The 13,764-nt window shown below is 29.5% G+C and overlaps 1 protein-coding gene across 50 annotated transcripts in view; it reads left to right on the top strand.

The window, feature by feature from the left end:
- The window catches only part of LOC145303484 (uncharacterized), a 578,993-nt gene that overhangs the window by 381,877 nt on the left and 183,352 nt on the right, over positions 1-13,764 (top strand). For all 50 annotated transcript variants that reach the window (XM_080144904.1, XM_080144905.1, XM_080144871.1 and 47 more), the window contains 6 exons: positions 1,728-2,291; positions 3,803-3,829; positions 5,719-5,745; positions 8,310-8,336; positions 10,045-10,071; positions 13,716-13,739. In XM_080144904.1, the coding sequence (XP_080001030.1) occupies positions 1,728-2,291; positions 3,803-3,829; positions 5,719-5,745; positions 8,310-8,336; positions 10,045-10,071; positions 13,716-13,739 (696 nt within the window). The remainder of the gene's footprint in view (positions 1-1,727; positions 2,292-3,802; positions 3,830-5,718; positions 5,746-8,309; positions 8,337-10,044; positions 10,072-13,715; positions 13,740-13,764) is intronic.

Raw genomic sequence — 13,764 nt, 5'->3', positions numbered from 1 at the left:
AGATTTTCCAAAATCTCAGTACCCTGTATATCAAATTTCGAATCTGTAGACTTAAAATTGATAGTTATTGCGTAGGAAAATGTACACACACATTAACTTTTATATATATATATATATATATATATATATATATATATATATATATATATATATATATATATATATATAGATTGACTAGACTCTCAGGGTCTAGACAGTTTGTCCGATATATGTGTGTGTGTATGTGTGAAGTACAAACATAGACTTCACAATATAATTAGTATGAATGAATTAAAAGTAAGCATAATTCCTTTTTATCAATGTCAAGCGAGAACGAAGACTCAACAATATTATTGGTATGAATAAATTAAAAGTAAAATTATGTGTTTAAAAAATATACGTTGATATATATTCATGGATTATTTTCATTCATTTAAAAAGTGCCTACTCATGTACACACAAAAAAGAATTTATCCTCCTTGGCACTTTTGGTTAAGATCAAAGTGTAGTATATGGTCTCCACAACATTGGCATCATTTTATGCCTGAAGTTTTCATGTAATTATCTCCCTTGAAAAAATTCAAAGTGCGGACAGACATGCAAACAGAGACAGTGCAGCTTAAGAAAATTTTTAATATACATTGAAATGATTTGACACTGTTATTTAATCGTGTTTATGTATAAACGTCAATATATTCATGAGCACACGTCAGCATTTTCCACCCTTTCTGACCAGTTTATGAACACCGCCTCAACAATTCTGATCAAAATACCATCATATTCAAATATATTTGTCTTTTCTTATTTTTATTTCGTATATGTAATTTCCATTTTTTTTTTCAATTGTTTTATCATTTGTTCTAGCTGGGGATGAGGCATCCTATCAGATGCCAGGCATTCACCCACTATCTCATACATTCCAACTGAGAGACCTTTTTAAGATTCTAACTGACCCTTTAAGTGCATTTTTTTTTTGTTTGTTTCTCTTGCATTCGGTTCACCGGGTATACTTACAAGGTTGTATTTGTTATTGTTTTTCATGAGTCCGGTTGCTTCTATAATTACTGGAATGGTGGAGATCTTCCTTAGATTCCAGTTTCTTTTCATGTTGTACAAAAGGACGTGGTATTTTGTTATCTTTTCCCTTTCAGTTCTGTTGTAATCAAATATGAAAAAAATACAATATTGTTTCTTAAAATATGTTATATTGTCGGATAACAGTTGTCTAATGTTTTTGTAACGTCTATATAATTTCTGGTCGCACGTTTGTCAAACGCGTGTAAAATTATATACACCGTGTTTGTTCAAATAAGAGCAGACCAACAATAACATAAACAACTTAGCTTTATTTATAAAATTCACAGACAGCAGTAAAGTGATGAATCGTCGGCATGGGGGTGTGTATTGTATTTGGACGGTGCAGAAAATGCCTTCATTATCAGACTTCGATCATTTACATTCCATAAATCGGAATTCGATCATTCTATTTGGAGTTTTACGCCAAATACAATCCAGGTTAAAATGTAGGGCATCCAAATGTTTCCATTTTAGGTCATTTTCCATAACTCCAACTCTTCGATTGGAATGTAGGTTGATGCTATCGCTTAACAATCGCTGATCATCTGAGATTATGTGTATGCACCTATATCTGATATTTTCAACGTTGCACATCACCTATCCAACTCATAAACTGATTTTCTTTTTTATTTACTTAATTATATATTTTTTTCATTCTATTATTTTTTTAGGCTATAACACAGGGAAATTAGACATCATGTTTGTAATCGATACATCCACTTATGTTGGACTAAAGAACTTCAGGAGAGTGAAAAACTTTGTGAAGAACGTTGTCAGGTACTTCCGTGTTGCACCAAGGCATGTGAGAGTTGGTGCTCTCACCTACAGCACTCTAGTAAAAAATAACTTCGACTTGAACAAGTATAAAAATATGCGTCAAGTTTTGAGAGCTATCGACAGGATTCCATATAAGAGGGGAAAACAATACACCAATCGTGCGTTGTCATATCTTAGACGTTTCTCATTCACTCTACGCAGAGGAGCCAGGCGCTATGTAGTTAACGTTGCCATCATCATCACAAACGGCCAGTCAAACAATCATCGGTGGACCATAAGAGAAGCCGGATTATTGAAACGTAAACATGTGAAAGTATTTGTTGTTGCCATCGGAAAAGTGTATCTGCCCGGTTTGAAGACAATAACCAGCTTCCCACACAAATGGTTTATAATAAGAGTACCAAAATATGAAGACCTTAGGATTTATTCCTGGATAATGGCATACAGGCTTTATTGGAGTAAGTTCATTTCATTTATTATTGGTGTGTACTTAAAAGTAAAGTTCAATTCATTTATTTATTACTAGCAGTTCAGCTCGGGCCCTATGTACTGTTCATAACTTTATGTGCAAATGTATATACATATATTACAAGTTTGACTCATGTCCAGGTACCCTACATCTAAAATTTCAAGTGTTTAGACTCAAAATTGGTGGAGGAGTTTAGTAGAGTCTGCAAAGGTTAACTCTTTCAACTTTGACCTGTTGGCAGCCAAATTATTTACCCCAAAACTGATTAAAAAGCTTGCTGCATGTCTAAATACCCTTTATGCAAAATTTCAAATGTTTAGACTCAAAATTGGCTGAGTCGTTTGCTAGAGACCGCAAAGGTCAAATCTTTTGAACTTTGACACCTTGGCAGCAAAATTTTCGACTAAACCCCGATTTAAAAGCTTGCCCTATGTCTGAATACACTTTATGTAAAATTTCAAATGTTTAGATTAAAAATTGACTGAGAGGTCAATTTTTTTTTAACTTCGACCTCTTAACATTGTTTTGGGCTCAAATCAAATTAAAAAGTTTGATCCATGTTCAAATAACCTACATATATAATTTCAAGTGTTTAGACCCAAAATTGGCGGAAAAGTTTGGTAGAGTTTTCAAAGGTCAAATCGTTGAACTTTGACCCCTTGACAGCCAAATTTCTGTCCGAAAACCGATTAAAAAGATTTTCCCGAATTTCAATACCCCTTATGTCAAATCTCGAGTCTATAGACTGAAATTTGACAGAGTAGTTTGTAGGGAAATGTACACACACAGACAGACACACAGAGACAATTTCACTTTTTAGATGTATAGATTGATGTATTCTTAAAAGTTAAGTATCTTATAAATTTTATATTTTTTGCGCTTCACAATCCTAAAGAGAAAGCTCAAATATAAGCTTTCTCTTTAGGATTGTGAAGTGCAAAAAATATGTTCAATCGCAATTTTTTATATTGCAAATAATGATACACATTTAAATAACTGTCCGTTCAGAGCACACACTTTTATTTAACATTTGTTTGTAAGAAAGAATTGATTCGTTGGCTCAATCAGTTAATATACCATAAAGACAGAGGATATGAGTTCAAACCTCATTCAAAAACAATTATTTCCTTGTTCGAATTATTTGCCGATTTTTTTTCAAGCAAGTCAGTCGTAAGAATCGCTCTGTAATTTCTAACCGTCATGCAAGCAAGAATTATGTTCGATGTGCTGAGAATTTAGATTGTTAGTACTAGTCTATTATAAATATTTTATTACTTTCTTCATCTTTTATGCATTCAAATTGTCATAGAAATGTTAAAAAAAAACTTGTGTGCATATTTATCGATTATGAAAGTGTGTCTAGTTGAAGCAATTCTTTAAATCGTAGAAACCGAAAGTACATTATAAATTTGCAGTTTGACAAACTTTGATGATCAAAATAGTTTAATGTGAAAATATCCCTTTAATTAATATATATTTTTTGTTTGCTTTTCTTAACAGGTTTTAATACAAAGTGGACCTTGAAAGGTTTGTAATAATTTGATTGATATATATTTTTTAATGCAAAAAAGATTTGATTGACATATATTTTTTAATACAAAAAGATTTGATTGATATATATTTTTTAATACAAAAAAATTTGATTGACATATATTTTTTAATACAAAAAAAATTTGATTGATATATATTTTTTAATACAAAAAAATTTGATTGGCATATATTTTTTAATACAAAAAAAATTTGATTGATATATATTGTTTAATACAAAAAAATTTGATTGACATATATTTTTTAATACAAAAAGATTTGATTGATATATATTTTTCAATACAAAAAAATATGATTGACATATATTTTTTAATACAAATTTTATTTTCCTTAACCTCAATTTCAAACTCTACATGACTAAAAGAAATGTACCGTTGTAATTCAACTGATTAAGGATTGGTAAGGGTTGGACAAGGTAGGTACAATATATTAGCGTAAATCGGAAAATAAAATAATATGATACAAGTTCCGGTGAAGTCTTTAGGTTAGGGTTCCGAAAAGCAAAAACTATGGTAACTCTTTACAAATCTAATAAGTTTTTTTTTCTTAATTTTCCCCTTAACTTTTTCTTATTGTTCTCATGATATAAGATTATATATAACCTTATTCCTCATTTTAAATAATAAAAATAAAAATACATTACTTTATATATAACTTTTATTTCTCATTTCAAATTTAATGTTATATATATATGTATATATACACATATGTATGATATATATATAATATATGTAATATTTTTCATTTAATATATATATATATATATATATTATAAGCTATATATATATATATATATATATATATTATAAGCTATATATATATATATATATATATATATATATATATATATATATATATATATATATATATATATATTATAAGCTCTATTTCCTTTTCGGTTTTATTGAGCTTTTACATCTGGTTGAGATTACTTTACTTGTAAATATTAACTTTTTAATATTTATAATATGTTATAAGTTTACCATTTTGATTACCTTGGTAAACTTATTGTAATTTTTATTTATATATATATATATATATATATATATATATATATATATATATATATATATATATATATATATATGTATATATAGTAATGTGATTGATAATTTAAAATTCAAATTAGAATTAAAAATTAAAAATCTGTTTCATAAGAAGGAACACAACTAAGTCAATAATTTGTACGATCGTTTCGGAAACGATGTTTTTATTGCGATATACATTAAGTCATGGACAATAATTTTGACATATAGTGTTTTTTTAAACAAAGTCTCCTCATCAGCAAAAGTATTGGGTGGGTTTTTTTTTATATGTAAAAAGACACCATAAATAAACCTAGCATTTTTTAAATAAGGCAGATGTATCTTTTAATTGTTCGCCTTTTGAAAACCGTAATTATCGTCAAAGCATTCATTTGGATGTTGATTGTAGCTTATAAATGCAGGAAAAAATACAATCTGCACTTTAGACTACTGTTCTAACCCCCTTTAATATATATATATATAACATTATCCGTGTGTGTGGATGTGGGTGTGTGTGGGGGGTGTACTATAATAAAAATTTATTTGAACTTATCTCGACTCTAGTTTCATGACAATACAGCAATCAGAATTATTTAGGTGTCCTTTTATTTGCATTGTTCATTAAAATGTCGATCTTTACAAAAAATAGATAACCTCTTTATGAATTTTTGTTGCCATACCATTTTAAATAATAAAAAAAAACCATGATGCATCCGAATGATGCAACTGCTATAACAATGAAATTCCTTTTGATGTATTACAATATGCAAATAAAAACGAGACATCTTTTCATACAATGAATAAAGGACTATTTTATAATTTCTTAAATTTTGTTTTGTACAGGTTACCAGGAGAAATTGAAGTTCATGGGTAAGGGCATTTTTTTTATACCTAGCATTTCATTAATATATGAAAGCAAAAAAATGATTTTATATTCGAAAGAATATTATTTGAGATCATTAAATTTCTCTTGAAATAAAGGACCGGTATCGAGTCAGAAGAAAAGACAACTTAGTAATTAGTGGAAACAAAATATACTGAACAGAAAAGCAAATACAACAAATAAAGAGTGTGGTTATACGTCAGTCCGACTGCCAAGTGTGTATAAAATTTGCATAATGCTAAGAGACATATTCTTTCAGTCTTTATACTAACTGGAAGAGTTCATTGTTATCTGTAAGGTAGGCGTCACCACACTGACAAAAGATAATTGTATACAAATTAGTTCTGATTATTGTTGTTCAAATTAAGGTTTAATTAATATTTCACTATAATTTTGTTGCGTACATTGTTGTCTGCCCAATTGGTTTCTGAGCTAAGTAAGTCTCATGCAGACGTAGATGGCAGCCTATTTGATGATAAGGCTACCTTCTGATATTTGCGTGATATGTTGAACCGTTACAAAACATGCCATCACTGCAATCTGTTTTACAGCATGGAGAACGGATAGAAACCTGCTGCCAATTCTTACATCCTGCCACCTTTCTTTTAAGATGTAGAACAAAGTCTTTTCAACCTGTGATCACGCCATCATCTTGCATGGCTGCAAGACAAGTATTTTTGATCTGCAACGTCTTCTGCGTAATAATTTTTCCATGATCAGATGGATGTGTAGCTGCAAATGGGAAGAAAGGATCCCATTAATTTTGCTTCATCAGACGCATAGTTGTTATGGAGTAAGCTTATCTACCCATTTCAAGAATAATGACTCACCCAAAGACTTTCCAGTTAGCTGGAAAGTAGGACAGCAGAACAGAGTCTTACATGTGGGCAGTTCTAGAAAAGAAGCTTTGTTCATGGAATTTGCAGTTAGAATTAGGCCAGATAGAGAGTGGGGGAATTATTGATAGGAATTATAGCTAGATGAGCGTTATTTGTGAAGGTTTGGCAGGCCAGGAGGGAAGGGGGCATAGATTGAAGCTCAGACGAACCCTTTGTATTATATCATCCCGTCATGAGAGAGAGATAAATATCGAGTGCTGCTAAGAATGCTGTGTATTACTTGGAAAATAGCATCCGTTTTGATAATAAAAAGTCATAAAAAAATCTATGTTTGGCAAATAGTTAATAGTTTGTCTTAATAACGACCACAAACGAGATATATACACGTAGATAGTTAAACACATCAGTGCCATGCATATAAAAACATGCACAAGTTATTGCTAATAAAACTAAAAGGTATGTGCTAAGCACAAAGGCTTTTACTTATTTCTCATAAATTTTTTTCTGTTAGGAGATATGCACTAAATCTGGTTGGCTCTATAGAACAGATAACAACGACTGGGAGCAAATTATCATGTGTATGTTCCTACAAGAGTTACTGCTAGATCTCCTGTTGGCATGAAACCTGGGCATTCTCTTTATTACTATAGGCACTCCAAAGCCCCTTTTTACCAAGGGGCATAACTCTAGCTTATAATATTTTTTTCTTAAAAGGAAGTAACTGAGGTGACTCTACGTGACCTTATATATTATGTGTATCTTCTCTCAAGTTTCTTTGCCAACAGACTATATCATTTCAAATATCTATTTCTAGTCACGTGACTAAAATTAACCAATGAGATATTTGTCTATGTATATTGAATCGTAACTGGCTACAGAGTCAAACCTGACCAATCACACTGAATTCGACACTTTACTATTAAAACATGTAATGTTAATATTAAACTTAGTTTGTTTTTAATAAATGTTTTGAATAATAATATTCTGATTCTTCCTTCCTTAGTCTGTACGTTATACTTTGAAAAAGGACAAATACAATTTTTGAAGGCCAAACTGCTTCAAAAAAGACCAAATGCACAAAATTTTGGTTTTAGAAAGGCCTGGTCAAGAATATGAAACTGACCTCCCTTTGAAGTAACTTCGTTCTTGAATATCGCAATAATAATAATATATGATCATTATGTAATGGTGTGAGAAAGGATCTTGTAATAATTTCGACGTTATATCATCGAAGAAAGAAATTAGCAAAATGTTATGTAAAAAAAGAAACAATCGAAAGAAACAGGGCAAAAAAGAAGTATATTGTTTGCCAAGAGGTGCTAGACTAAAGGCGTAAATTAAAGATTTGTATTGAACTATGTAGCACAATATTACTTTCTGAGTATTTATAAGTACTTATTAATCTATCTCATTTGGGTCAGGTCTATATTCAAAATACAACAGACACTATTTTTTTTCATGGAAATGTTAATAAACTCATATCCGCTGCATGTTATTTGTTTTTCTGCCCAAAAAACTTACTTCTGCGTTATCAAAAAAATGTCAACTTTATCAAAACATATTTTTTTCTTTGTTGATTAAATATATTTCTCATTCTGAGCAATTTCCACGGGTCCTGCTAGTAAAATAATAATTCATAATATTTGCTGCTATTAAGTTTTTATTATTCATTAATATTTATTATTTTACTATATTTCTTTATTATTTTGCAGATCGTAAAATACATTACATATATGAAGGTTTGTATTATTTCTTTAAAATATTTTTTTTTAAAGTTTCAGTTGTTTATAGATTATTACTATTCCTATATTGTTATTTGTATTGTATTACGATATCTTATAAAATATATGAAATCATAATCAATATTCATTAAAATAATTGGGTATAATTAACGCATCATATAAAATCTTTTATTTATTTGAAACTTTGTTTATGGATATAATAGCCAACAGAATCTGGAGGTAACATTAAGGCAACAAGCAAAGTACAAACTGAACTGATTGTCAACAAAGTGTCTTAACCGAACCGAAATATCAAATAAAGAAGCATTATTTTGTGTTATTTTTCACTTTTCTATTTAATTTTTTTGTTTACTCATTAATTTGTGAAAATTAAACTCTTATATATAAACAGATCGAGTAATTTCTTCCATTTCTTGGTTGGTTGGTTGCTTTTGTTTTACGGCATATCAATCTTTTTCAGGTTATTTAATGTCGAATCTAGTTATTTTGAGGAACGATTTTTAATGGAGTACATATTTTTTTAAAGTCAGATTCTATTTAACCCATAGTTGGGACCCTAACAGGTACTACCACTCCGGGTCAGAGTGGACCTGGGAGCAATGGCAATTAAAGGGTGGCTCCACACTCCCCCCAGGCCCGCAAGGTGGGGGCCTCACCATCGAATATAGTTTTAGGTAATATCCAGGACCTCTTCCATTTCTACCGAAACTAGCTCCATCTAATAATGCTAAATTATATATATATATATATATATATATATATATATATATATATATATATATATATATATATATATATATATATATTATAAGCTCTATATACTGTGTCAAGAAGAGATGAAAAGAAATCAAATAAAGTGCTCGATCGTGAATGTGAGAGCTGAAAATACAAATATTTATTTTCAAAAACTATATATACATATTCCAAAGATGAACCAGCGGTTTCATTTTATTGAATCAGTCATCTGTGGCTGGTATGAACTCAATACAACTCATCAGCGTCGTTGGAAAGAGCAAAACAAAAGGAAAATAAACAGAGAAGACTATATATATATGTATATATATGCATAAATTCACTTATCATCCCTTTTTTAATAGATGGAATCGCCTGATAATAGTCGAAGATAAGATTCTAGCAAGGAAAGGGCGCACAGTCCACAGAGTTTTATAATGTAGACTAGCAGGGGAGGGGGCGACTTTGCCTAAGCGTAAAATACGATATTTTAATTTTTTCAGATTTCGTATATATTATTATAGAGTATATATTATTATAGAGTCGTGATTTCAAAAGTAAAAAAAAAAGTATATAGGTGCCATCAGCTAGAATCAAAACTGAAACTGTAGCATTCAAAGCTGGTGACGTTACCACGGTACCAACCTGACACTTATACGAACCGATTAAAAATTTAAAATAAACTAAGATGAATGTACAAAATGTTTAATGATTTTTTTCAAATTTGACCCATTATTGACCCTTTAAAGACAATTTTAACCAGTAAAAACTCATAAAAGAACAGTCCATAAAAAAATCCAATCATTTAAATGCTCTAGTGCCGCTCTGCGACTTTTAGTTTCGGACGAGATAGAGTTTAAAAATTTGGAGACTGACAGACAGATTGCTGTTTATATATTAGATTTATCTAACTAAAATCAAACAATGGAATCTATTTATTTACAAAATTAATTGTTTCTTTTTTATTTTGTAGAACGAGAAAGGAGATCCACTTTCAAAGGTTTGTATGAAAAATATATTGCTAATTAAAAACTCAACAATTTATTTTGTGCAAATCCTCTAGCAATTAAATAAAGTTTATAGCTTTGAATTTATCCATTAAGTCCGAAGGTATCTACTTTCTTTTTGCTATCAAGTTGATACCTCGTGTAATGACTAAACATGGGTTAAAACATACAAATTGAAAGGAAAAAAAAGTTTGTTTGTTTTTTTTAGAAAACGAAATATTGACTCTTCTTTAAATAGGATATCGGGTACATGCGATATGTTTTAGAAATCAAGATAAAAATTTACACATTATGGTAAGAAGCAAAGCAGTTCACACACAGTTACATTGCACTATTGGCAATAAATTAGTGGTTTACTATGGTAAAACTCGTTTATATACGTTCATGCCTCATCGAACAAATAGAATTTAAAAAAACTTCGCAATAATTTTTAAAAGGAGAAAAGTTTATGAATGCTGATGAATTTTATTCTTTCTCAAGAGTAATTATGCAGTAAGAAGTACTATTAGGTATTATCTCATAGATTTTAAAAGAAATTATTTTGCGTCCTATTTATAAGACAGTGGGGCCTAAACGGTTAAGCTTCTCGCTATTTTGCAGTGTGTTGACTATTAATTCAAATATGTTGATCACCTCTAAAGATCCAAATTAATAATTAATTTAGTTTAATTGTTAAAAAAAAATTAAATTTAAAGTTCATTTTCTCCTAGTCTTTTAAGTGTATTCTTTTTTATATTCTGCAAAAATGTAATTAAAAAGATATTTAAAAAAAATTTAATAAAATGGATTTTTAGAATTTTACTAAAATTTATTTTTAAATACTGTTTTTATTTTAAACTCATAGCATGTAAAAAAAAATATTTTCATGTTATACCGATCGTGTCAAAACTGTTATCGTATATGAAGTATGTCGTGATTTGCTTGAAGCATTGCTTATGGGATGAAAGATGTTTTGAAGGCTTACAATGCAGGAATGTACAATCGTTATAAGCAGATAAATAAATAAATAAATAAATTATTTACCTGATTGTTTTTTTTTCAATTGAGGATGGTATTTATTCCATAGGTCCTTTCTAGTGCATCATTCATCGTCAGTGAAGAAAAATTGTTAAGTGGATATACGTGTCTCCACTGACGATGAGTGATGCACTCGAAAGGACTTATGAAATAAATACCATCCACAGTTGAACAATTAAAAAACAATTAGGTAAATAATGAATATTATTGAATTATTTATTGTTTGTTTCTTTATCCCCCTCACAACAACTGTATATTCCTGCATTGTAAGCCTTCAAAAACACCTAGTTATCGCATATGCTTGTGCAAGCTTTTCTGGGGCGGGGGATCTTATCACGTCGTTCTTGTTTACTTTGTATTCCAATGTATCAAGCAATGACTATTCATTTAAATCCGCTTATGATGACGATGATGATGGTCGCATTTGCAACTTGGTTCTTTCCATGTCGCCGCATCATTCTCGTAGGATCCAGAATCCGTTTATCTGAGACGTGTGCATCGAACTTTTTGCAGATCTTTATTAAAGGGACAACCATATCTTTTTTACGTTCCACGTGTTTATTCATATATTCAAAAACAGGAAGACTTGAACTGCGGTTGTTTATTTGCAAGAGCATTCCTCCAGAGTTTAAAAATATGAGTGCTTTCCAATCTTCGAAACACGTCCGCCTCGGAAAAGTTCAGAACAAAGAGAAAGAGAAAGAAAGAGAGAAATGCGTCCGTGTATTTAGTTATATTATTACTATTTCAAACTGAAACGTGACAGGTCGACCAACTGACGGGCAAAGGTTCTTTAAAAAACACAAGAATATATAAAAATAAAGCTACAGTCTTTGAAAGAAATTTATATGATTTTTTTTTAGTAAAACCATGTAAATAATGAATCCATTTTATTTTCTGTAAATAATTCTCAATAATTTAAAAAGGAAATGATTTTGGCATTTTAAGAGGTTTGAAGAAACTACATACGATATATTTCTTGATTTTTTAGAATATTAAATAAATTATATGATGCATCTAATCAAAAAGCCTCTGAAATAAAAATTAAATGTAAATATGTTAATCTGTTATTCTAGTAAGCGATAATGTAAAAGGAATTATTTGGAGTGACCATTCAAAAATTTAAATCTGCTAATCTGTTATTCCTGTAATCTAAAAGATAAAAGAAATTTTGTGCATCTATTCAAAATGCTTCTGCAATGAAAATTATTTTTTTTAAGTATAGATACAGGAAGCGTTTGTGTTTAGGTAGAACATGTAGATTATGTAACCTGCAATAGCAATATTGAAATATGAAATAATAATGGTGCTACCAACATATGTCCTATAAAAATGTCTTCCCATGATAATAATGGTGCTACCAGCATGTTTCCTATAAAAAATGTATCCCTATGTAAATGAATGGCAATGGTAGTAGGTATTCATGTAAGAGTGAACATTTATTCGACGTCCTGTATGGATGGCTATCTTAAGAGAAGATATAAAAGTTGAATCGAAGTAAACGAAACAAACATAGTTTCTAGAAACGATCATCAGTAAATGGCTTAAATTCATGCCAAAGCAGATGTGTATGTGCAATTCATGGATAGAAAGCTACATCGATCAATGAAAAAAGGGAAAATATCATTTTACTTCATATATAAAAATAGATAAATAGAGATTGTAAATGACAATTTAAAATAACTAATAGACAATTGGTATTTCAAAAATATATGCACTTAGATTTGAACAGAACTTTCATAAAACTGAAGTCGTATATTAGGTGAAACTTTTCTTTTGCACATATGGGTTCAACTAAATAATGGATATATATTTTTTTTTAGGGTTTGTATTACTGTACACATAGATTCGAAAAAGTTGTCAAAAAACAAATATATAACAAATAAATGTTATCAAAGGCAAGATAAGTTACTTTTCTACCAAACTGGATACATTTTTTTGTTTTTATTCAATGTAACATGTTTATTCAGCTCGAAAAACATGCAGTGTTTACCGATGTATTGTAAAATTCAAAATGGCGCGCGACATTCTCTTTAACATGGTAAGTTTGGGAAAAGGTGTTATAAATAATAAACTAGATAAAATACTATTTAAAAAACACCGAATATATGTCAACTTATGTCACGGTAACATATAATGAGCGAATTTCTAACAGTATTTTGTCTAGTTTATTATGTATAACATCTTTTCCTGAACTTACCATGTTAAAGAGAGTGTCGGGCGCCATTTTGAATTTTCCAATACATCGGTAAACACTGTATGCATTTCAAGCTAAATAAACATGTTACATTGAATAAAAACACGAAAAATATATCCAGTTAGGTAGAAAAGTAACTTATCTTGCCTTTGATAACATTTATTTGTTATATATTTGTTTTTTGACAACTTTTTCGAATCTATGTGTACAGTAATACAAACCCGTTTTTTATTTGTTTTTATATTTTCTTTATGTAAAGTATTTAATAACATACAGTATATTTCTTCACTTTTTTTTCGGTATTTTTATAAATCTGTTAATTTGTTATTCCATTACAAAAAAAACACATTTGATATGATGATCTAATATTTTATTCTAATTTAAAATCTATGACTTAATATTTATTTATCTGTATTTTCACAGTTTTAAAGAAATGGGATGTGAGAGGTAAGTGATTTTTAAACGATGTTTT

This window comes from Euprymna scolopes, chromosome 19 (genome assembly GCF_053919585.1).
Source record: "Euprymna scolopes isolate OS-2025 chromosome 19, ASM5391958v1, whole genome shotgun sequence".
Lineage (NCBI taxonomy): Eukaryota > Metazoa > Mollusca > Cephalopoda > Sepiida > Sepiolidae > Euprymna > Euprymna scolopes.
This window is presented reverse-complemented; position numbering and strand designations above follow the sequence as displayed.